The sequence below is a fragment of the Tamandua tetradactyla genome, chromosome 1 (genome assembly GCF_023851605.1).
Source record: "Tamandua tetradactyla isolate mTamTet1 chromosome 1, mTamTet1.pri, whole genome shotgun sequence".
Lineage (NCBI taxonomy): Eukaryota > Metazoa > Chordata > Mammalia > Pilosa > Myrmecophagidae > Tamandua > Tamandua tetradactyla.
In genome coordinates, this window is record NC_135327.1 from 231096118 (window position 1) to 231122216 (window position 26099).

Consider the following 26099-nt stretch of genomic DNA (forward strand, 5'->3'; position numbering starts at 1 on the left):
TGTGTTTCAGAGGAGCTAAGTGAAGGCCCAGAGATGCTTAGAGAGGAAGCCACTGGAATCAGAAGCTTGAAGCAATGGAACCGGGAGTAAAGACCAGCAGATGCCAGCCACATGCCATCGGGCTATCTTTGGAGTCAAAGAATCTTTCTCTGGATGGCTTAATTAAGACAATTTTAGGCCTTAGAACAGTAAACTTATAACTTAATAAATCCCTTTAATAAAAGCTGATCCATTTCTGGTATATTGCATTCCAACAGCTTTAGCAAACCAAAACAAACATTCATTATTATATCCATGAACAGAAGGCAGGTCCTTTTTTGATAGGTATGGATAGCACAAATGCATGCTTGAACACAACACACACATGACAGAGGTTAAAGGACTTCAAAGGCACAGGCTGTGCCAATTTAAAACTGTTGTGTACCCCAGAAAAACCATATTCTTTATTTCTCATTCAGTATTGTTGGGTGGTATCGTTTTTATTAAAGTTGTTTCCATAGAAATAAGACCTATTCAATTGTGCATGGGACCTTTTGATTAGGTAGTTTCCATGGCAATGTGTCTCCATCCATTCAAGGTGGGGTTGCTTTCTAGAGTCTTTAATAGGGAATCATTTTGGGAAAAGTTTTAGAGCTGACACAGGCAGAGACATTCAGAGATGAAGAAAGAAAATGCCCAGGGTAAGCTCTTTGAAACAAGAAGTCAAAGGCCCCAGCAGATGCCAGCCACATGCCTTCCTATGTGTTCTGGACCTGTTGGCCTTTCTTGAGCCAAGGTATTGTTCCCTGGATGCCTTAGTTTGGACATTTCTGTAGCCTTAGAATATAAACTTGTAACTGAATAACTTCCCTTTTTAAAATCCAAACCATTTCTGGTGTATTATATTATAGCAGCTTTACCAAACCAATACACAGGCTATCCCTGGCCAACCAAATCTGAAGTATCATAACTTCCACATGCCGGCCAAATATATCTACTATCATATCCCATTGAAAACTTTAACTCAGTATAGTCTCCTCCCAGCTAATTTTAGTTAATTTTAGGATCTTGAAAATCAGATCCTCTGCTTTAAATTGCTATATCCTAGAGCCAACTTCTCATTATTTAACTGGAAATTGTTATAATGCATCACACAATTACTCATAAATCCCAACTAAGTTGTTGAAATTCAAATTAAACACAGAAAAATACCTGTAAATGAGTTCATCTCATACATATGCTTATTATTGCATCTGTGAGGGCAATAAGTTCTTGAAAGCTAGTGGTACCCTTTGGATTGATTAGCAGGTCTCCTGAATCTTTCGCTCTTTTTATTGGGTGCATGGCCCAAGAACTGAACCCAGGCCTCCCGTGTGGAAGGTGAGCTTTCTACCACTGAACCACAAGTGCAGCCCTCTTGAGTTTTATAACTCTCTTCTTTAGACAAGATTACATGTCTATATGAACAAATGTGGTAGTGAATTCCTTAGTGAGAGCTTTCAAGAACTCTTCAACTATTTTTTCATCTATTTCATCAAAGCCAGACCTCCTTTGTTAAAATTATCTTCTCTTCCATTTTAACTTTTCTCATTTACTTTGCTTCCTCTCCACACTTTTGTCAACCCTTTCTCAACTTCTAGGGGGATTCCTGGTTTAACACTAGACAACAGCAATGAGGGATGCCCACAGGGCATATTCAGAAGAGACCCAATGAAGTAAGTCTACAGTGTGTTTGAGGTCATTATATTGCCCAGTCTACTGCACGGTCCATGCTGAAGTCCTCTGTCTTTCCACTCCATGAATTTTTCAAAATACTTTTGCCTACCAATTGAGTTTTTCCAAAAAAAAAGGAATAAACTCTGGTAATTTTGGGGTGCTGTGAATATACAGATTCCAGTATAAATATTGGCCACCCAAGATGGTAAAGGGTGACACATTCTATGAAGTATTAGAAACCAAACCATATCCCATGGGTAAAACATTTACTAGGAGAACATTCTGTGGAGTACCCCTGTGTATTTGGAAATGAACACCTGTTCTCTTGCTCACCTACACCTACCCACCCACCCAAGCCATCATCATCTAGGAGTCCTGGTGCTACCTTTCAAGGACACAGACTGACAATTTACGCTACTGTAATCTCTTCCTGGTCTCCTCACCCATCAGCAGGTGTCCCGTCAATCCTACCTCTCACCCTTCATCGTGACTGTTCTCCTTCCATTCCCTGTGATGGAGAAGAGAAGAAACCACTGCAGTGAGGCATTCGGGGCTTGGAGAGAAGAAGGGTAAAGGCATTAGAGCTCTTGCTTTGAGGAGTGAAGGAGACAGAAGGAAGGAGAGCACTGAACGCATAACACAATTCTAAGGCACTTCAAATTCTGTTCAGCGAGGCTTCTGGCAGGGGAGGGGGGGCCAGAAAATAGGAAAGGAACACTTATTGAACACCTACTACATGCCAGGTATTCTTCAAGACAAGCTATATAATATTATTGCAGTTATTTCCCAATCACTCCAAGGTAGATTTCAGGGGTCCTGTTTTGAAGACAAGAAAGATAAGAACTGAAGAGAGGTGAAACAGGTTAGGTGACATCATGCAGGTATTGAGCAGATTGCAGATCAAGTCCAGGGCCTTATGCCTCGGAACCCATGCACCTCCCACTGCACTTCTGGGTCAGCCCTGGCCCTGGACTCTGAGTGTGTCACCAGCATCCTCACCAGCGGGCAGCAGCCTTTCAAACTGCTGCCCAATGCTTCGGGGAAGAGAAGAGCTGGTCCACTTAACACTCATGGCCTCTCATACGGATTTTAGAGCAAAACTTGATTACTATGTTACATCCCCAAACAAATTTATTTTATAACGCCTATTTGAAAGTACCTGTGGGGATTAAAAAAGTAGGATTTGCTCCTTGCCCTCCTCAGATTGGGAGTTTATTAAATACTGAGGATATGATAGTGGCAGAATGTATGTATTGACCAACAGAAGAGGCACCACGGTCATCTTTTTCCTATTAAAATTCATCCAACAATTATTTTTATACTTCATCATTTACTAGCCAAATAAGCACTTAACAACACTTCTAGGGACTCAATAATAATTCGATACTACTTTTGCTAATAAAGCCCTAGGTCTATTTTGACAAATTGGAATTGCTGATTCTAGAGTTGATCCAGCCCAATTCCTTCCTACTCTTGTCTTTTCTGTTTTGAGCTGTCCTTGATGGAGCTGCCAGCCTTTACCCAGGAACATAGATGGAAATCTGTGCGGACTAGAGTCATTTCCAAAAGCTGAATGCATGGTGCCACTGCTTGCGGCACCTAATGCCCTTTGCCCTTTTTCAATCCATGAAGGTTCCAAGACGATTAAGTGTTTATGCAGTCATGAGAAATTAAGAATCATCAAATATTTCAAAGTCCCCCACAAGCGCTTTATACTTGAGACATCAGTGAGATTCTATGAGAGAGGTTTTCAATAAATGCAAAGATAGAAGGATTATAGTGTAATGTAGAAATAATTATCAACTTATGATCTCAAGAAAAATTATTTTGCCAGAACAAACTGCAGAAACACGTTCTTGAGAAAATGCAAATAATGAAGGCTAGTAAGCCCTCAAATGTCTACACCATCTGAGGGATAATGGCAAAGATGATAATGCAAAGTGGGATCATTTTATTGAATAAATGTCTGCCATATGCCAGGCATTAGATGAGGCAAATTATATAGGCAATTACCTTTTTTAATTCTTAGAAGCCTAAGAACAGAGAAAGTGGGTGATGTGCCCTCCATTTCACAGATGTGGAAACTGATGCTCAGAGAACTTGTGCAATTCTGAGCTCTTCTGGGAGGAATGAGATAACACTGCTGGCCCAAGAGAACACGGGGTCTGTGCCTTGGGATACGATTTGATATTTCTAGTTTGATAGAATGCAACGGCAATTCTTGGGAATTCACAAAGTGTACACTGACTGATGGAACCGAACTGAAAGGAGAGAACCAGAGGGGCTCACAGTGTTTCCACTGTGTGCTGTCAGCAGGTAACCTCTGGTCCCTGTGGGTATAGAGGATTGAAATGTGGGGAGTGCAAATTGAAATATACTGTGTACATTACATACACTGGGTGTAAAGGACTTAGCAGGAAAAGAAAACATTATCTCCCTCTATGCTGATATTTGGAGATGTCAGGTCAAAGAAAAGAGGCTATTAAACTTAACTTCATTACTTATTTTTCCTTTTTTAATATGACTACTAGAAACTTTGAAATCTGCATGTGCGGTTTGCCTCAGTGACTTGCAGTCCATTTCTATCAGATGTCCTCAATGCTCCTTCTCTCATTCACTCCAACTTCCATAAAGACCAATGGAAGCAGTTTGCCTTCTCATTTGTTCAGCATCCTCACACTCCAAGCACCCCTTCGCCAACGACCAAACAGCCTTCCCTTCAATGCAGGGAACCCAGAGAGTCCTCTAGACTCACAAGGCAGGCAGGTTGTCCCAAGCATCTCACAGTTCACAGGTGCAAAGCGAGTTAGCATTGCACCTTTACCAAGACAAGGGGATGTACTTTCAGTCCCTGGAACCCCAGTCAAAGGTGCAACAGGTGGTGTATAGGAAGGCGACTCCATATGTGTTTATTTTCCTTGAGCCTTAGCTTCAGAGCTGAGGCAGCCATGGAAATTCCAAATCATGACACCTGAGTTAGCACAGCACTCTCCATACATATTGCAGGCGTTCCTTTTCACCTCAGCCCTTCCTACCCAGTTGTCATATTTTATAAGAACGCATATAATATACTGTATCTGCTTTTTGGCTCTTTTTGTATTAATTCTTTCTTATTTTACTTATTGTTTTCTAAGAACATTAAATATACTTTCAATGTATGATCATTTGGTATAAGAGGTAAATTAATATCCAATGTGTCCCCTATTTAAACTCCATCTTTCGTTTGTCAAAGTATCTCACAGAACTCAGCAACACAAGGGGTCCGCATTGGCCATGTAACTCCACGACCCCTTGGCACCTGCCCAGCCCTCTCTGCCCTCTCTCCTGCCATGTCCATGAGCCTATGCCCCCCGTGTTCAGACATGGCAGCCCACCTGCAAATGGACAGGTTTTCCCTCTATGAGCCCCATGCACTCGAGCGCCAACCCCAGGCACCTGTGAACACAGCAGTGGAGGTGCAGCAGCTGGGCGCCACCTGATCTCAGCATCCCCGTGGTAGCTGTGCAGCTCTCCCGGCACTCAATCACATCCTACCTACTAGAGGTGTCAGCTGGGGAACTTTTCTTATCCCACCACTTTCCAGTATGAAAAGGTTCCTACAGAGAGAGAGTCTCTAATTTTCTATTCATCAAAAATTCTAATGCAGCAACTCCAATGTCATAAGGGCACATCTAGAGCTTGATTGTGTGCCCTTTACTTGATAATTAACATAGAACGTGCAGCACTTTGTAGATGCTTGTTAACTCTCCATCGGGAAAGGAGATGCTCCTCAACATCCCACCGGTCCAGCATCTTACCTCCCTAACGAGATACGTGTGCTGACATTGTCGGTTCCGTTTTATTTGCCTTGCATGCTACCTACTGAGCGCTCATTAAAGTTAGCAGTGGTTCGACTTCAACTTGGGCTCCCTCACTGTCTGGTGTTATAAAATTATCTTCCATTACCTAAACATTCCCCACAGAAAGGGGGGCAGAGCTTGCCCAGGGAAGTGGATCTGTCTCAGAATCAGCATCCCTGAACGCATGCTTGAAATGTTTGTTTCCTTTTCTCTACACTATTCCATCCAGCATTAGAAATGGGTCAGGCAAAGAGTCCGTGCAACTAACTATCAACTGGAAAACATTTATCTAGACATTTCCTCTTAACCAAATTAAAATCCTCACTCTGAAATAAACAGGGAAGTAAAGGAAAAAGACAAAGCTCCCCACGTCAATTCAAGTGTAATCAAGCACTTCTGTGCACATTAATTATAGTGAGGCCCCTTAGATGCCAAATGTATTTCTACTGCTAAACTCGTGGCATGCATATTAATATCTGTGATATTATCAGTGAACAGATTTGGCCCTTTGCCGAATATACTGTATGTTTCCTGTGGTTTCATCTCACACCTCCCACATTTTATGTGGCTGGAAAATGGTTCTTGCCATCCCACTTCTCACAGTGGCCGCCTGCATGTACAGTTGGACAACTGCCAGCCCAAGAGGTTAGTATAATTCTTCAGACAAATTATCAAAGGACATTTGAGGCTCAAAGGGTCTAGGGACATATTTCATCATCGAAACTATTTCAGTAAATAAGCTCGGTCATCCAAATCTGGATGTTCACTGGCCTAAAAAAAAAAAACAAGGCAAATAGCATAGGCCCGATAAAGTCTGATTAAAATTAAATGACTTTCTTATATTTTGTTGTATGAATACATATGTGTTTAGGACTGATTTCTGCATCAGACTGTAAACAAAGTCTTCTCTTACATTAATTATTTTAGAGGAAGCCGGCAGAGAATTCAGGGGCAAGGAAATGTATGGACGCTTGAGGACGTTTGGAAGACAATTTTAGATTTGTAAAGACTTGACTCTATTTTCTTCGATTCGAAAAGGTTTTATTCTCCCTTCCTGAAAGCAATGGATCACTTTGGTGTCCACCTGATTCCTTTGCTATTTCCGTCCTTCCTTCCCACCCTCCACCCTAGAAACGCCCGAGACCCAGCAAGCATGGAAAGGTACCTGCCGGGAGAGGCGCCGCGGGCTGCGCGTCGCTGGCGTCGGGGGGCGACAGGCAGTCCCTCGTGAGCACCACGTCGTCAAGGGCAATGTCGCCCTGGTGGCCCCTCCCAACTCGGCCCTCAAACTGCAGGTGGAAGTCCTCCTCCCCCTGCAGCGCCAGCTCCCTCCTCTGCCAGAAGTTGCCGTGCTCCCCGGTGAGGTTGAGCAGGAGCTTCGTGTGGTTGGAGACAGAGACCTGCGTCAAGACCAGGGCTCCGACGCCGCGGCCGTACACGTGGTAATGGAACAGGATCTGCGGCAAGGGGAGGACAGCGCTCAGGATGAGCCAGCGGAATTCCACGCTGCCCTCCCCGCAATGGGAACATCCCAGAAGGAGAGCGAGGCGCCTGCGCTCTGTCACCTGTGAGCACACGTGTACCCCGGGTGAAATCCGCCCTTGCTGCCGCGGTTGCAGGGAGACTCAAGCAGCACCTGAGTGGAAAACGTGTCCAGGGTTTCCTCTCCTTCTTGACTTTTAACAATGGGATTCCTACATAAACACTTAATGTCCATGTCAAAGGGGAGGAATATTAAATAGCGATGATCATTTGAAAAGATTTTTAAAGATTAGGAAATAGCTGGGGCTAAAGGACATCATTTGCACTGTCATGAAACTAAAATAAGTTTCTTCAAAACAGCGGAGTCACCTCTCACTCAATCCACTGCATCCTCGGACCGGACCCACATTTTCGGTTCTGCTGAAGGCCGGCGCTGGGCAGATGGCCAAATGGCCAGAACAGCATTACCCAAATGCTACCTGAAACACTAGAATGGGCTGCAGCACCGTGGCCTTGGGAGTTTGTAACCCAGCAGGGATTAATAAAAGTATTTTCAGTGATTAACATTTCAGTGTTTCAAAGTTGGAGTTTGGCAGATTGTTAGCTCTCACTACCCAGCCCGGGAAATTCTGCTCAGACTTCCAGGAAAGAGCTGCACAGTTCAGGTATGCAAGGAACACACAGCCCTTTGAAGCTCCGTCTCTTTTTTTGTTCTTTTGTGTGAATGAAGGAAAGCATCAATGGTGGACAATTTTCACATAGGAGAAAAGCATTTTTGAACAGTACCCACCATGTACGCTAAACCCTAGAAAATGAAAAGCGGCAGTGCTTTAAGAAAAAGAGTGCCTTTAATAAGGGATGAATGTGACACATTATTTCTGAGGGCACCAACTGCCAACCGGACACCAGGCCGCCTGCCCTCACCCAATTTCCCAGCTGCTGCAACTTCAGCTACGCTTCTGAGGCCCTGAGAGCTTCTCTACTGCAGACCTTCCCCATGTGCGTCCTGCCCCAAGAGTCGGGCATGAGTCCTAGAGAGAGTCCCTGGCTGGGACCCTCGCAGCAGGACCCCACTCTGTGCAGCTGAGAAAAGGGGACGTTCTACTGGCAGTGACCACTCCCATCTCCTTGAAGCCATCTTCACCAGTGGGCAGCAGACAGGCAGAGAAGCACCTGCACTCATGGAGAGCTGAGATGAGGAGGGCGCGCCAGCGCAGGGAAATGTGTGAGCAAAGCTCTGCTGAGCGCAGGTTCTTCTACAGAGACATTTTGACTGGGCATTCAGGCTGGCTCCGAGTCTGAGCTCTCCTCACCCACCAGTCTTGCCCCTCCCACCCATCCAGCCCCCAAAGGGAAAGCGTCCCAATGTGGCTGTCACTGACCGAAGGTCCCCATAAGGTCCTGTGGCAGAGGCAAGCTTGAAAGTTGGGAGGTCACCTGCGCACCAGATAAACGTGTTTACAGGAGCGGCCTCCCCACTCCCAGCATGACGTTTCCTCATCTCTTTGTATTCAATCTATATCATAAATATTTATAAAACACACCACCCATCCTTAATTTTTTGACATTTTTTCTATGCATACGTCATTATTCTCCCACAAATGTTTAAAAGAGGGGACAGCGGACTGTACTCCTAGGCCCCAGGGAAATAGAGATGGATGAAATATTTCATTTCCACTGTATCAAAAAATCTTGAACATTTTGAGAGGGAGTATCTAAACAGAAAAGCCTAGATATTAGACCAAAATTTTATATATTTCAGGCTTAATATTTCATTGGTTTTCTATTATTAGAACTACTTTGCAATCTTCCTAGTATCACCTATTGATATACAGAGATAGATTTATAAGTATAACCTTGACATATAGAAGGCTCTTGCATGTTTTGACTTTATTCTTGAGAAAGAATCAAGTAATTTGGAAGACACTAAAAGCAGATCATATATTGGTTTAAAACTCAAATTTTACCAGTTACATTAAAGTTTCATTTTAGTCTGTAATGTTGTTACATTTTCTTTTCATTATGAACTTCTCACTTGGATGAATTATTGAAGAGGAAAAATGTTGTTTTAAGACAATATAAAGGGAATATAGTGCATTTCCATTTTAAGGGACTTTCTGCTCAATTCAGATATAGCTGACTTTAGATAAACTTTTCTAAAAAAGCTAAAACCATGTATGTCAGATTCATTTGTCTTTGAAGAATTTACATACATGTTTTGCACATATAAATCATCTTATTGAAAAATGATTTAAGCTATTTACTGTAAAAGAATATCATTCATTTAGAATTATCCCAGAATGTATAAAATGTTGACGTCATTTGTAAACTGTGAAAAGTATTATACACTCACAATAACTTCCTCGAAAGACTGTGGCTTCATCTTACTGACCCAGCCCATTCTAAGTGGGTCGCAATCCCCTTGATGGGGTCCTTTATGAGAAGATAAAAGGCAGAACCACCTTTGAGAGAGCTCAGTGAAGCTGAGAGAAATGCCCAGAGATTAGAGAGATCTACTAGCAGACATCACCACGTGCCTTCCTATGTGACAGAGGTAACCTGGACGCCAGAAGCCTTTCCTCCAAGAGGGTATCTTCCTCTTCATGCCTCAATTTGGACATTTTCATGGTCTTATAACTATAAATTTGGAACCTATCTGTTCTAGTTTGCTAGCTGCTGGAATGCAATAGACCAGAAATGGAATGGCTTTTAAAAAGGGGAAATTAAATCAGTTGCGAGTCAACAGTTCTAAGGCCAATAAAATGTCCCAATTAAAACAAGTTTATAGAAATGTCCAATCTCAGGCATCCAGGAAAAGACACCTTGGTTCAAGAAGACCGATGAAGTCCAGGGTTTCTCTCTCAAGTGAGAAGGAAAAGTTTCTCTCTCTCATTTGGAAGGGGACATGGTGAACATGGTCAGGGTTCCTCTCTCATCTGGAAAGGTACATGGCGAGCATGGTATCATCTGCTAGCTTCTTCTCCCGGCTTCCTGTTTCATGAAGCTCCCTGGGAGGTGTTTTCCTTCTTCATCTCCAGAGGTCGCTGGTTGGTGGACTCTGCTTCTCGTGGCTATGTCGTTCTGATCTGCTCTCTCTGAATCTCTCATTCTCCAAAATGTCTCCTCTTTTATAGGACTTCAGAAACTAATCAAAATCCACCCAAATGGGTGGAGACACACCTCTACTAATCGACCTTAACAACCACTCTCGATCAAATCAGATCTCCAGGGAGATGATCTAATTACAGTTTCAAACATACAATACTGAATAGGGATTAGAAGAAACGGCTGCCTTTACAAAATTAGAAGAAATGGCTGCCTTTACAAAAGGGATTAGGATTAAAACATGGTTTTTCTAGGGCACATACATCATTTCAAACCAGCACACTATCCCAGTGAAAAAGTGAACCCATAGCTGGTATATTGCATTCTGGCTGCCTTAGCTGGAATCGAGAAGTGGAGTGCTGCAATAGACAAAGGCTAAGAATAATGGAATGGCTTATAAATCAATATAAGAAGAATTGTGAAGAATTTAATAGAAAAGGATTAGATTGTTTTGAATAGAATGGTGGTAGAAATATGGACAGTAACACTGTTTTCAAAAATGGACTTAAACAGAAATTATGAATATTCACTGGCAACTGGAAGGAGGGTGGCCTTTGTTTTAAAGTGGCAGAGGATTTGGCAAAAATCCTGATGTCAGATGGAAGAGAGAATTTGAAAGTCACAAGCTAGAATATTTAGCTAAAGAGATTTCCAAGTTAAATGTGGCAGCTACTGCCTGACTTCTCTTTGCAGCTTACAATAAAATGCAAGAGGAAAGGGATAAACTGAGAAATGAACTCCTGTATATGAAGAAACCAAAATTGATAGCTTGAAAAATTCTGAGATTTTGGCAAATGAGTTCCCCCGAGGACAATGTCCCATGTGAGGCTTCAACCAAACATGGGACTAGAACAGCCATTTCAGAACAAGCCAGGATGGGAAATAGAATTATCCAGAAAGGATTTGCAGAAAGTCCTATTGTCTGGCAGTTGGGACCCCTGTGTGCTGCATGCTAAACCCACACGTTTTTGCAAGATCTATATGAATGGAGCCACTGCCAGTCTGGACTAAAAGGACAGATTGTAGGAAAAATAATTTCAAAGGCTGAACCATGGAAGCCAAGGTCTGGAGCCAAGAAACCTTGGGCCAGGAGAGTGGACCCACCCACACACCAGAAGGGGTGAGTCTGCCCCACAGTTTGCAAAGGATGGGCCTTTCTCCCCATTGTTTATGAAGAATGTTACCACCCCAAGGCTCTCAGATGCCTGAGGGATTGAGGGGAGCTTGGCCACTCCATTGTTCAGGAAGAATGCTGCTGCTCCAGGCCTCAGAGAGGTTAGAGCACATTCCCCCAGGATTGGGGAGAGTTTGACTATTACCCCACTTCTGAGAGGTAGATCCTGTGCTCAAGATATGGCAAAGAGTCTGGGTGCCACCCTGATGCTTGAACAGGGTGGAGTCAAGATCTCCCCAAGGCCTGGAAATGTTGGATCCCTCACCCCAGGTTTGGAGGGAGCAGGGCTGCTACACAAGCTCCTAGCAGGGAGGGACTCCTCTCTCTCAAACTCTGAAGTTAAAACATCTTTCTGTAGATGACTCTCAGATCTTAAAATCTAATGAAACTTGACATGAAGGATTTCAGAACTGTTTGGGGACTTTGACCCCTGTTTTCCTTCCAAATTCTCCCTATGGAAATGGGAACATTTAACCTATGACTGCACCTCCTTTGTATATTGGAAGCAAATATCTTGTTCTAAGTTTTACAGGTGAACAGTTGGAGAGGAATTTTGTCTTAAAATAGACCATACCTGCAATGGACTTTGATAAGACTTTGTACTTGACATTGTTACCGAAATGATTTAAGGCTCTTGTGATATTGTGGTGGAATGAATGTATTTTGTCTATGGAAAGAGCATGACTTTGGGGGTCCAGAAGGTGAACTGCAGTAGTTTGGAGCTGTCATTTACCCCAGAAAAGCCATGTTCTTTGAATCCATCCCTGTGGGTGCAGATCCATAGTGGGTGGGACTCTATGATTAGGTTGTTTCAATTGAGACATGACCCACCCATTCAAGGTGGGTCTTAATCCCCTTGCTGGAATTTTTCATGAGAGGAGAAAAGACTTATGAAACTCAGAGAGCTCAGAGAAGAGAGAAGATCCAGAGAAAAACCTCCAGAGGAAAAGAGAGAGAAATTGAAACCAACCCAGAGGAGAAGGATCAGTAGATGTTACCATGTACCTTCCATGTGACAGAGGAACCCTGGAGCCAAGCAGCCTTTTCTGAGAGAAGGTGTTCTTCTTGATGCCTTACTTTGGCATTTTCATGCCCTTAGAACTGTAAATTTGTAACCTAATAAATTCCCATTGAGAAAGCCAAACCATTTCTCAAATATATTGCATTTTGGCAGCTTTGGCAAACCAAAACAGTCAGTGCTATGCCAGTTTGAACCTATTATGTACCCCAGAAAAACCATGTTTTAATCCTGATCCAGTCTTCTGGGGGAAGCCATTTCTTTTAATCCCAACATTGCAGGGAAACACTTCTGATTAGATTATCTCCATGAAGATGTGGCATGCCCAATTGTGGAGTGTGATATTTTGATTAGATGGAGATGTGACTTCACCCATTCAAGGTAGGTCTTGATAAGTTTACTGAAATCCTTTAAAATAGAAAAAATTCTGGAGAAAGTTCATAGCAGATGCAGATGACTGGAGAACAGTTGTTTCAGAGCTGACAGAGCCAACACAGGACCCAGACATTTGGAGATGCAATGCCCAGCAGACGTTGCCATGTGCCTTCCCATGAGATGCTAAGCAAACCAGAACCCAGGGTTGTGTCCTGGAGGAGCGAAGTGAAGCCCACAGATGCCCAGTGAGGAACCCCCACAGGAACAGAGGCTGAAAGCAATGAAGCCTCGGAGCAAGGGACCAGCAGATGCCAGCCACGTGCTTTCCCAGCTAACAGAGGGGTTCTGGACAGTATCAGCCTTTCTTGAGTGAAGGTAACCTCTTGTTGGTGGCTTAATTTGGACATTTTCACTTCCTTAGAACTGTAAACTTGTAACTTATTAAATTCCCCCTTTTAAAAGCCATTCCATTTTTGGTATATTGCATTCCAGCATCTTCCACAAACTAAAACAGGTACCTGTGGTGTTCAGGATGAAATATAGAAAACACATCTAGAAAAAGACTTCTCTGATGGAGGCTAACCCAGCGACTGACATCTTCCTTCCAGGGGCAGAGCTGTCTTTAGGGTGTGGTCATGGGCTCCCAAATATTATCATTTGAACTCAGTAAGGTTTTCTGTCTTAAAATAAGTCTTCCCAATTTTCAGTTTGTCTAACAGCTTTACGGCTGTGATGAGCATTCTTCCAGAGTTCCTGCACTGGAAAATGTGAGTAAGGATCCAAGTGTTCAGGTCTTATGGCAGTTTGTATTCTCATTGCAAATACAAGTAAATGACATCTACACATCTGTGCGGTGGGTGGAATCATGGACTCCAGCGAAAGACATGGTCTGACTCTTACTCTGCCTTCTTGTGCATGTGGCCCTGTGGAGATGTTATTATCAGTTAGGGTGTGGCCAAAGCGAATCAGGATGGACCTTAATCCTTATTACTGGAGGCCTTAAAAAGAGAGGCTATTTGGACAGAGTAGGTCAGAAAAGCCAGAAGATACAGAGGCCAGAAGTTAGAGAATCCAGAGGAGGAGACCAGGCAGCACTACTGGCAGCGGCAGCGGTGACAGCCCAGGAGGAACTCAGAACGCTGTGACTCCAGGAGAAATACGGCCTTGCTGACACCTTGACTGGGGACTCCTGAAGTCATGATCAATGAATTCTTATTGTTCAAACCAACCATCGCCTGTGGCATTTGTCACAACTTCCCTGGCAATCCAAGGCCAGCAAGGTCCTTGTGAATTCATCTCTGAGCGCGTCCATCATAGTACATGTGCAGTTGAACTTAGTTCCCAAATTTACTCAAACCCTTTGCAGCGTACATATATACATATATATATATATATATGTCACAACAAAGCAAACAATAAATAAATTGGAAGATCCTGCAAATATGTTGTCATCATATGAGGCTGCTTTGCCATAAGGTCAGTATGAACATATTTTATACTTTTAAAACATTTTTTTCAAATGTCCACTGAAAAATGATCAAATCATCTTTTCCTCCTGCCTATAAAATTTCTTCTACTCTTTAGGACCAAGTTAAGCCCTTCCTTTTACGTGAAGACTTCTTAAAATCTTTTCCTGTGGCTTGTACTCTCTCTGATAATTAACTCTCAAAGATATTTAAGTATATACTATCTGTTTAACTTCTTTTCTGATGACGAAGTTTTTATAATTGTAATAAGTTTCAAACTCCTTGAGGGGCAGCAACTGTTATTTTACTTATTTTGCATTCTCTGTGATTTCTCCTGCCAGTCCTGAGTCCTTCTCTCTCACCCTTACTTCCTCTTTTCCCTCCCTCTCATGCCTCAAGGTGAATTGATTCAGACCCATGTCTGGTCTGTATGGGATTGTGTCCCTAAACTGATGCACATGAGATCTATGTGTGCTCACCTTGCAGTTCTTGCTTCTCTTACTAATGACTGGGCTGGAAATTCTGGCTGCCCACATGGGCTGCTGAGGAAACAAGCTCTTTATGAAGATGTAATGACCAGAAGAGTTTCTCAGGGTGTGGTCGGCGACTGGCTCCATGCTTGTAGAGGGGGTGTCACAGGATTTCAGGTTCCAGTCAAAGTCATCTTCCTGATCTTGTTCCCAGGAGCAAAGATCAAACTCAAAGTTGCAGCGCCCACTGGAGGTGCCTGGAAAACAGTTCCCAATGGCAGTGTGAAGAAAGAGGAATCAGCTGGCTCTAAGGCCGACAACCCCAAATTACACTCATCTTGGTTCATTGTGTACTCTTTAAAACATTACAATACTATGGGTAGATGATTAATGAAATAAAGACAAAAATACATATACACTAGAGGGGAAAGGGGCATGGAATGTTGGAGGTGTTCTTTTTATTTTTATTTCTTTATTTGGAGTAATGAGATGTTCTAAAATTGATTGTGGTGTTGAATGCACAACTATATGCTGTGAGCCATTGACTGTATACTTTGGATGATTTGTGTGTGTGAATATATCTTGATAAAATTTCATTTTAAAAAAACACTACATTACTACCATGACAGATATACTCTAATTAGAAAATTTTAGCTTGTTGTACACAGCTATTTCCAGCATTCATGTAAGTTCATCTTTCAACAAATTGATCCCTATCTCAAAATCAATGAGAAAATATTTTAGCATTACACACATTTACTCCTCCAAACACCCATTTGGCCAATGAAATTTATTTCTTTTCTCTTCTCATCTCTGCTTCTTGGGTCTTGTTAGGGAATTTAAGATGTTAATTACCCTGCAACACAGTTTGTCTTAGAAAATGCTGCCAAAAGAAATGTTATCATTAATCATCATCATTATTTTTTAGCACATTTTCTCATTTTAGAGATGAGAAAAATGTGAAACAGAAAAGTAAGGTGTGAAGTATAATAATGTTAATTAATGTATTATAGAAATTTGCAGAAATTAAATGTTGCTATATTAAATCAGACATCTCCCAGATGTTCTTTTAAATATTTTATTGCTAGCATGATTTATTTTGTTTTTTTTTCTCCTAATTCCAGGATTGTAGGGATCACAATTTACACAGATCTACATTTCTAATACTCATGGCAAATTAAAAAGCTAACAATGTTAGAAAAGATGTTGTAAAATAGAGCATTATGTTATGGAAGTACCATATTTTATAAAGTTAGATTTTAGGATGTTTTTTATATTCTTTATTTTTTAAGTAAATATTCAGCAAAAAGCCAATAAGTGATTAATTTAAGCATAAGTAATAAAATGTACTATTTATCATTCCTTTGTAATAACAAATATTTATAAAGTTCTATTGAGCTATTACAGCTGGAAAATGAAAATTTGTAAAATCATAATTATATGTGAGATGGTGTCCAATGCTAAAAACATCTGAGAAGAACTTAAGTCATAGCCATTGGAGATGTATCCAGATAAAGCTTTCTCCCTTAAAGAAGCCTGTCTGAACAATCACTTTATCTAAAGGAGAACAGCAATGATTCAGGGGCTGAGTTATTCTTCCTGTCTGCCAGAAGAACATTCAGGAACTTGTTGTAGCTCAAAGGCCAAGGAAAGGCAGGTCAGCACCCTGATGGCGGCTACAGCAATTTCCAGATGCAGCAGATTCTCCATCTACTGCTGCTCTACCTGATTACATTGTTACATTGTTCACTTCAAGAATTTTCAAATTGTTCCAGGCAACAAAACAATGTATTTTTTTTAATGTATACATTTTTACTGATACACAAGTCAGATAAAATTGTTTAAATGTAAAAAGTAAATTTCTGGTTGTGCTGGTTTGAGTCTGTTATGTCCCCAGGATGGGCCATGTTCCTTTAATCCATTCCTGTGGTGCAAACCTATTATGGGTGGGACCTTTGGCTTAGGGTATTTCAATTGCGACATGACCCACCCCATAAGGTGGGTCGTAATACTCTTCCTGGCCTTTGTAAGAGGATAGGAGAGATGAAACCAAGAGAAGCACAGATAGAGGAAAGGACCCCCAAAGAGAGCCACTGAAGTCAGAAACGGAAAGCAATAGAACCCGAGAGAAGGACCAGCAGACTTCCCCATGTGCCTTCCCGTGAGGCAGAGGTGCCTGGATGCCAGCAGCCTGTCTTCAGAGAAGGTAATTGTAAGGCCCCAGAAAAAGAATTATAAAAGCAAAAGGAATTCTTGACACAGGAAACCCTTAGACCCACCCTGCCCGCCCTACCTCCAGCTTTCTTGACCATACCGGCTGGTGCTGTATCCTCCAGATGGCGAATGAAGACACCCCAGAGAACTGGAAATACGGTCATAATCCATTCCTGATGATAACACCCTCCCCTATCGGTACCTCACTCTGCCCGATACATGCAGCTGCACATCAAAGGAGAAGGGCGCGTCAATACCCAGCAATCTATCATACCCTAAGCCAACAAGCCCTTCATCAGTGCAGTCTTGTTGACTCAGTTTTTTCATTAAAAGGCAGCCCCCCAAGAGGGGGTCAGAGCCACTTCCCTAGATTCCACAGACCTCTGGGTCGGTGGATCTCTTCTGCTTCTTCCCTGCTTTACCTCCCCTAATAAACCTGTTTCTGTGCTTTGACTCACTGTGAGGGATCCATAAGGACTCCGTGCCTAACAGTGTTCTCCTACTGATGCCTTGATTTAGACATTTTCCAGGCCTTAGGGTTCTGACTTGTAAGCTAATAAATCCCCATTGTTAAAAGCCAGTCTGTTTCTAGTATATTGCATTTCAGCAGCTTTAGCAAATGGAAACAGTAGTCAATCAGCTGGGCTTTCCATAACACAGAGGCATTGCACTGTTTCCACATCATTCTCGGGTGCAGAGACTATCTAAATTGAAAGTCAACTTTACCATTACCCCCCAGCAAACAAGTGACTTAAAAAGGCTAAAAGGCTTAAAATAATCATGTTTCATTTTGAAAGAACTAGGAAATGACAAACCCAAGAAAGTGTTAGAAGTAATTCATTTTTAAAATGGTTTAATTTTGCAGTCAGGATAATGCTGATTTCTAATGTTTTCAAGGATAGAAAAAATTCCCTGCTATAATTTCTGTCATCCAGTCAGCAGGCTGTTTTCTATCCATTGCTAAATCAGTTTTAAAATTACATTTGAAACTTCTGTTGGTAATTTACTATTTCCTTTAATAGACTATAATACTCTCCATCTCTTTTAGTTCAGAATATTAATGTTTTTCTCAGGGGCCCTCAGAGGCCTGGGAGGGAGAGCTCCTTAAAATAATAATAAAGCCAACTCAGCATCTAGCTTAGAATCTGAACTGCTACTTGCTTAACAACTTGAGACTGAAATAACTAATTCGGATGCCCTTGTAGTAGAAAATTTAGCAGCTCACAAGGAGCAGATTGTCCCCTACACCAACTCCTTGAGAAACCATCTATATGAGGAAATAATGTGTGCAGCTGAAAAACAGATTTGGTTTGTTTAAAAATAATCTATCCACACTGCCACATGAACCTCTGCAATGTAAATCAAATTTTCCCTTTGATTTTTACTCCAATTTTGATGGTATGTTCCCTTAGAAAATTTATTGTATCAATGGGGGAGCTGGAACAGGTTGCTTGACTCTCACATCACCGTGAAACAAGTAACGCTTCCACATTCCTCTGTTTCCCACAGGTGCCAGGTGAGAGGACCCGCCACTAGTCTTCCGGGCAGATGCTGATTCTGGTATCGATGGGCACTGGGAAGGAAACTGCCCTTCCTTCTACAGCTGCAGCGCCCACGAGCCAGCCTCTGCCTTTCCACTGATCAATAGTTTCATAACGATTGTAAATGATCTCTTTCATCGAAAAAGCCAAGTCTGTGGAAGAAGGTAGCCTAATTTCTTTTAAAAACCTGTGCTCACATTCCTAAGTTAAGATCCCACTCTCTGTCCATTTGTGCCTTCACTCATTCCATATGGCCACGTGGAACCCATCTCAAAGATGAAGCTCACTGAGGAATAGGAAACTGCTGGGAGGTGGGAATGGGGGTTGGCATAATGGGCGCTAGGTCACAGGCGTTTCCTTTATATGTGTGAATTACATCTCACTAAAGTACGTGTTATTCTAGTCCAAGAGAAAATTATCACTCAGAGTTAAAGTGTTCTGCTTAGAGTTTCCGGCAGGAAGCACAGCGAAGAGGCCTGACAGAGCCTGGCTGGTTCTCCCCTCTAATGTGGCACATGACAGTCAATTTATTGCTAGGCAATAAATACTACAGGATGAGAAAGCAGCTTCATAAGGAGATATTCCAGGGGCCGCCCTCTCTCTGTGGGCAGGTGGCTGCATTAAGATGCATCATCCACTCGGGCACAGATATTGCTAGACAACTTGGTGGGGCCCCTTCTCCAATGTGCTGAGTCATGTCCTGTGAGTGTCAAAAGAGAAAAGATTCACGTTCTGCAGCGGAGTGGATGTGAGGGAGTCTATGAATTACCCGCCTCATCAGGAGATGTGTGGTATACACGAGCATGTTAAAGCCTGTGAGAACTCCCACTCCCACAGTATAGAAACCATTTCTTCATACAACAAAGTATGTCCCCAATTTATGTGATATGTAACTTATTTGTTGCAAAACTTGTAACATACTGTAGAATACTACACCAGTGATGCACAGAACAAGATTTTCAAATCCTGACATTGTAACAAATGAACAAAGAAACTTAATTAGAGAAGATGGTTCCCAGTTCTGAGTGGGCCACTTTCTTAGCTGTGTGACCTTCGGGATGTTCACTGAGAAATGTCTCTCTTTCCCAGTGATGGGCAATTTTATGTGTCAACTTGGCTAGGTTAGAGCATCTAGTTTTTTGTCAAATACTGGCCTAGTGGTTTCTGTGAAGGCACTTCATAGATGGGTTAGCATCTACATTTATTTGACCATAAGTGGATTGGATTACCCCTTGATAATGGGGGTGGACCACAACTGATCAGTTGGAAATTTTAACAGCAAGAACTGAGGGTTCCTGAAACAGAACTTTTGCCTCAAAGCTACATTCTCACTATTCCTTCCTAAGTTTCCAGCTTAAGGGATTCAGAGTAGGGATGTCCAGCCTCCATCCTTCCCAGTGAGTTCATGCTTGTCAGCCCACAATCACATGAGGCAATTCATTATTGTACAGCTGCATGTACAGGCATGCATCCCGTTTGTCGAGGATTAAATCACATCCCCCATGAAGACAGGCTCAGATCCTAAGCACTAGTCCCCTTAGTGTGAACCCATTTGTAAGGACTTTTGAAGATGCAATTCTTAAAGTATGAGTCATTTACAAATAGGGATCTGAACATCTTATTCTGATGAGACCAGATTGAATCAGGCTGAGCTTTAATCCAATATGACTGGAGTCCCTATAAGGAAAAGAAATCCAGATGTAGTAACCAGAAGAAGTGAGAACTCAGTAGAAACCAGAGAAGAAGACAGAAGGAGCCCAAGAATACCATGTGATCAAGGATTGCCAGAAAGCTAGCCTCAGTGGAAAGCAAGTCTGCCATTACCTTGATGTTGGATTTGTAACCTCCAAAATGTGAGATGATAAATTTCGGTTGTGTAAGCCAGCAGGTATGTGGTGTTGTCACAGCATCCCTAGCAGACTGAGACAGCTGGTCTTATATCCCTGGAGAACCCAGACCGATACTGTATAGTTAGGGTTCTCTAGAGAAGCAGAATTAACAGCAAACATTCATAAATATAAAATTTATAAAAGGGTCTCATGTAACCATGGGAACGTAGAGTCCAAAATCTGTAGGGCAGGCTGTGAAGCTGACGACTCCGATGGAGGGTCTGGACGAACTCCACAGGAAAGGCTCGCCGGCTGAAGCAGGAAGAGCCTGTCTCTTCTGAACCCTTCTTAAAAGGCTCCCAGTGATTAGATTAAGCATCACTCATTGCAGAAGACACTCTCCCTGGCTGATTACAAATGGAATCAGCTGTGGAGGTAGGCAACATGATCATGATTTAATTCTGTGAAATGTCCTTATAGCAAAAGGCAGGCCAGCATTTTGTGCATAGCAAAAGTCAGGTACCACCACCTGGCCAAATTGACACACGAACCTACCATGACAGATACCTTCCCCAACTTGCTATGGCAACACTGGCTTCTCCTAGGAGCTTAGCCTTTTGTCATTCTCTGCTCTTTTCCTTGCCCTGCTCCCTCCCAGGACATCAGCTGGACATGGATGAGTCACTTTGTAAATTCCTATCCTCTGGCCCAGGACAAGTCTATCATCCCAGCGGACAGTCAGCAGGGGCGCAGCCATCCCCAAGACCACCATGGCTTGCCACCTTCCCTGGCAACCCCCTCCAGGCACTAGCTGGAATGGACATGCAGTCCTGAGTTCCCAAACAGCCCGAAAAGCAGTGCAGGAGATTCAGGCGCATGGAGGGAATGTCTTTCTCCCCTTGAACATTCTGTTTCCTCTTGATTATCAGAACAATTCTAATATCCCCAACATCTTTCAGAGTTCTTAGAGAAATTAGGTTTTCATTTCTTGCCAAGAGCGTTCCACTAACAATGAATTCCAACTGTTTGCCTGGGTTTGGGACTCAGGTGGAGCCTCATGGAGCGCTGGCTCATGACAGAATGCTAAGTAATTTATTATCATAATGGTTTTCAGAACTTGCTCAGAAACATATTACTCCCAGGATTTGCATTCTTATTCAGCCCCCAACTGTTAATTTAAGTCTTTACTAATATAGCAAATGGGATTTTGCTTTATAAAAATCATTTATAGGTTAGAAATAGCTAAGAAATCTGCTGCTTGATACCCACAAATATGTCGCCATTAAAACTCTTTAAATTCCTATTTTACATTTATTTTTAAGGTAATCTGTTGGGATTTTAAGGCATATAATCATATCATATAAAAATAATTATAATTTGGTTTTCCTTTATCTCATAAAATAAAACAGAGGCACAAAAGACTATTAAACAGTAATATTAATGGTAGGTAGTCATGATGTGATCCTGATTTGAATAGAAGTATTTCCAAGATTTCACCATTAATTTGACTGATCATCAAAACCATGTTAAGAGAATATTGATCTATTCTTATTAGAAGAAATAGGTGTTCAATTTAAACAAATATTTTCAGGACCTGTCAATTTGATATGATTTTTTGGTAGTTTATTTAGTTACATTAACAGATTTTCTTATATAAAAACATTCTTAAAATGTGTAAAGTCCCATCTCAAAATGTATAATATAATTATTCTATTTCTACTTTTAGTTTCTAGCATTTTAAGGTTTGTACATTTATATTCACAATGAGTTTGGACTATAAGTTTCTTTCTTACTAACTTTTTAGGGCTTCATTATCAGTGATATATTAAGTGCATAAAATAAATTCTTTTAATTATCAATTTATATGGTTGGAATGGTTTCTTTGGGCATTATCAGTTCATTAAAATTTGATAGAACTTAGCAGTATCTATCCCAGGAGACAGAATTGGGAGACATTGTTCAATAACTGTAATAGTCTGTTCATGTTTTTTTTGCTTCATTAGTTAATTCTGGTCATTTTTCTTCCAGAAAATGCCATTTCATTGGCATTCAAACCAGCAGAGTTATTGGTCTCCATATGCTTTTTATTGAATCTTTGATAATTCTACCATGATTTAACTGCATTTTCTTCCTTTTAAGATTAAAATGCTTCGTCTACTTTTTTTAAAAAAGAACAAGCTCCTGTATGCATCATTTGAATTGTTTTCCAAGTTAGTATTTCCTTCCCATTGATTTTCTTAATTTTAGTTTATATTTTTAGCTTTTAATTTTTAAATAACTTTGAAGCTACAGAAAATTTGCAAGAATAGTAAAAAGTATCTCCCACCTACCCTTTAGCCAAATTCACAAGCGCTCACATTTTCCCCACTTGTTCTATCTGTATTTGTGTATGTGTGTGTACACCATACATCTTTCCCAAGCATGTGGAAGCAAACTGGAGACACTGCCATTTTAGTAACAAATGCTTCAATCCTTCTTTTCTATAAACAAGGCTGGTTTCTTATAGAACCACAGTACAGTCATGAAACCGGGAAATTTAGCATTAATAAAATGCTGTTATCTAATCTACAGTCCATATTCATTTTTGTCAAGTCTCCCCTTATATCCTTCATAATTATCTTTCTCCTGGTTCCAGGTTTGGCCAAGAAGCACCTGTTACACTTAGCGGTCATAAACCTTTAGTGTCTATATCTACATATCTACCATCTACCTATCATCTATCTATCTGTCTATTTAAATCTATCATCATCTACATATCTGTCATTTACCATCTATCTACTATCTATCTATCCATCCATCTATCATTTATCTAAATCTATCATCTATCTATCTATCTATCTATCTATCTATCTATCTATCTATCTATCTATCTATCTATCATCAAACATAAGTTTATATGGACACCATCAATTTTAAGCCAACACCATATTTCCATTTTTATCACTCCAATATGAAACCTAACTCAAATTTCAGTCAATATTTGCCTGTAATTGCTCAAATCTAAAATATGCAAAAAGTATTCTAGCTTCAGAATACCCAAACTTCACCACTATTAAAAGGAAGCCAATTAATTAGAATTCAATATTTGTTCACTATTTTAATATAAAGTTAAACATAGTGACCGCATAGATGGCTTCTGTTCAATGTGCCCAGCTGAAACGCTCAGCCTCCTATGGACATAATTTTGGTCAATGAGACAAAACTGGAGGTGCATTAAGGGATAAAAAATGTTTGCTTTCCTTTTTCTCTCTTTATTTCTCCTTTATTTTGTTGGGAAAAAATTACAAACACTCACTCCCCTTCACCTATTCTTCCATCCCCCAATCTCCTGTTAACTGCTAATCTGCTTTCTGTCGTTGCAAATTTGCTATTTCTAGTCATCCCTAGTAAGTTATATCTTTCATGTTTTTCTCATCTTGTCTCTTGCTTGTTTCACTAAGCATGTTTCCAAAGCTTTTCCATGCTGCAGCAGGTCTCAGAACCTCACCTTTTTCTTATGGCTGAATAATATCCCATTGGATCTATGTACTGCATTTTGCATATCCATACATTTTTTTATGGATGCTCGGGTTGTTTCCAGTTTTTGACTACTATGAATAACAGAGCTATAAACATGGCTACAAATATCTGTTCGTGACCTCAGTTTCATATATATATACATATATATATAAACACACACACACACACACACACACACACACACACAGAATGAAACTAGGGTCACAAACAGACTTACATAGACCTACCTCCTATCTACCTTCATATATATATATATATATATATATATATATATATATATATATATATATATATATATATATATACATGCAATGGATGTTCCTTTTTAAGGGACTATATTCTGTATTGCTTTCCACAGGGCTGCACCATCCTTGTCCCCACCAGCAAAACACCGGAGCTCCCATTTCTCCACAACCTCTCCAATACGTATCTCCTGTTCGTTCTTTTTAAAATAATAATAACCATACTTGTGGGTATGAAGTGATATCTTGCGGTTTTAGTTTGCATTTCCTTAATGGCTAAAGATGTTGAATAAATTTTCATGTGTTTATTGGCATTACTATATCTTGTTTGGAGAAACATCTATTCAAATCCTTTGTCCATTTTTAAATTGGATTGTTTATATTTTTGGTGTTTCATTCTAAAGTTCTTTAGATATTATGGATATTAATCCTTTACCACTGTATGGTTTGAAGTCATTTTCTCCCATCCCATAGTTTGTCTTTTCACTTTCTTGATAATTACCTTTGATGCATTAAATTTTTAAAACATTTTGATGGAATCAAATTTATCTATTTTTGTTGTGGTGGCAAATACTTTTGGCATCATATCTATGACTCCATTGCTGAATCCCATGTCCCTATGTTACCTTCTCAGAATTTTATAGTATTAGCTCTTCTGTTTAGCTCCTTAATTCATTTTGAGTTGATTTTTGTATATAGTGTGAACTAAGAGTTGAACTTCATTGTTCTGCCTGTGGATATCCAGCCTTCCCAAAATCACTCTTTGATAAGTGCTATTAGTCTGTAATTTTCTTCTCTTGTGACGTCTTGCAGATTTTAGTATCAGAGTAACGCTGGCCCCATAGAATGAATTAAAAAGTCTTCCCTCCTCTTGAATTCTTTGGAAGAATTTGAGGATTGATGTTAATTCTTCTTTAAATGTTTGGTAGAATTCATCAATTCTTAAATGTGCAGTTTGACGTTCTGATGAATGCATAAGACACACCTGAAATATTGATCATTTCCATCACCCCAGTAACTGCTGCCATGCCCCTTTCCAGTGCTTGAGCATATATTTAGTATATGACTGTCGATTTCTAAAAAGAATCCTTCTGGAATTTCAGAAGGGATGTTGAATCTATAAATCAAATTGGGGAGAACTGTCATCTTAATGATATTGATCTTCCAATGTAAGAACATGATGATTCCCTCCATTTATTTAAATCTGTCTAATTTCAATGATATTTTGCAGCTTTCATTAAAGGCTTGCACATCTTTTATTAAAGGCATTCCCTTCTCCTTTATGGGCTAAAGAGTTCGTGTACAGTAGATTACATTTCATCCTTAAAAGTCTGATGGATTTCACCAGTGAAGCCATGAGAAAATGTTTCTTATAAATCAATTTCTATAATTGACATAGTTTTATTCAGATTTACCTTTTGCTTCTGTTTTAATGCTTTGCAAGATATTTGTCCATATCTTTCAAGTTGTTGATATTGGGGGAATAAACTTAATCCTAATATTTACTTAATATTCTTTTAATGTCAAAAGTACTTGTGATGATATTCACTCTTTCATTCCTGAAATTAAGGTTTCTATTCTCTCAATCTCTATCACTTTAACTAGGGATTCATTAAACTTATTAATCATTCAAAGATGATTTTGTCCATTCTAAAATAAAAGTTTATTAAAAATATTTTTCATCCTTCTTAATATTTTCCTATAGTTTTACTATATACTTTTAAAGTTGATTTGTGCTCTAATCTTTATTTTTTCCTTCCATGTACTTACTATGTGTTTAATTACTTGTTTCTTTCAATGTTCTTTGGTTGGAAACTAGATCAGTTATTTCAGACCTTCCTTCTTTGTAAATATAAACATTCTATGCCATGGATCTCCCTTTAACAATTGACTTAGCAGAAATTATAACCATATTTTATTAATCAGTGTTTTTAAATTACTTTTCCATTTGAAATGCTTTTTTCATTTCCATTTTCACTTTTAAAAAATGTTTATGATGCAGTTTTGGGTGCAGTTTACTCTAAATATCAATTAGGTCAACTGCTATTCAGATTTCCTATATTCTTTTAAATTTTTTTCAAGTTGCTCTGTGAATTAATGAAAGAGGGTTGTTTAAATCTCTGATTATGA

General features: G+C 40.4%; 1 protein-coding gene across 6 annotated transcripts in view; it reads right to left on the reverse strand.

Moving 5' to 3' along the window:
• MALRD1 (MAM and LDL receptor class A domain containing 1) overlaps window positions 1-26099 on the reverse strand; it is a 752096-nt gene that overhangs the window by 385308 nt on the left and 340689 nt on the right. For all 6 annotated transcript variants that reach the window (XM_077154409.1, XM_077154433.1, XM_077154399.1 and 3 more), the window contains exons 26-27: window positions 14634-14881; window positions 6700-6991 (exon numbers count right to left, since the gene is read on the reverse strand). In XM_077154409.1, the coding sequence (XP_077010524.1) occupies window positions 6700-6991; window positions 14634-14881 (540 nt within the window). The remainder of the gene's footprint in view (window positions 1-6699; window positions 6992-14633; window positions 14882-26099) is intronic.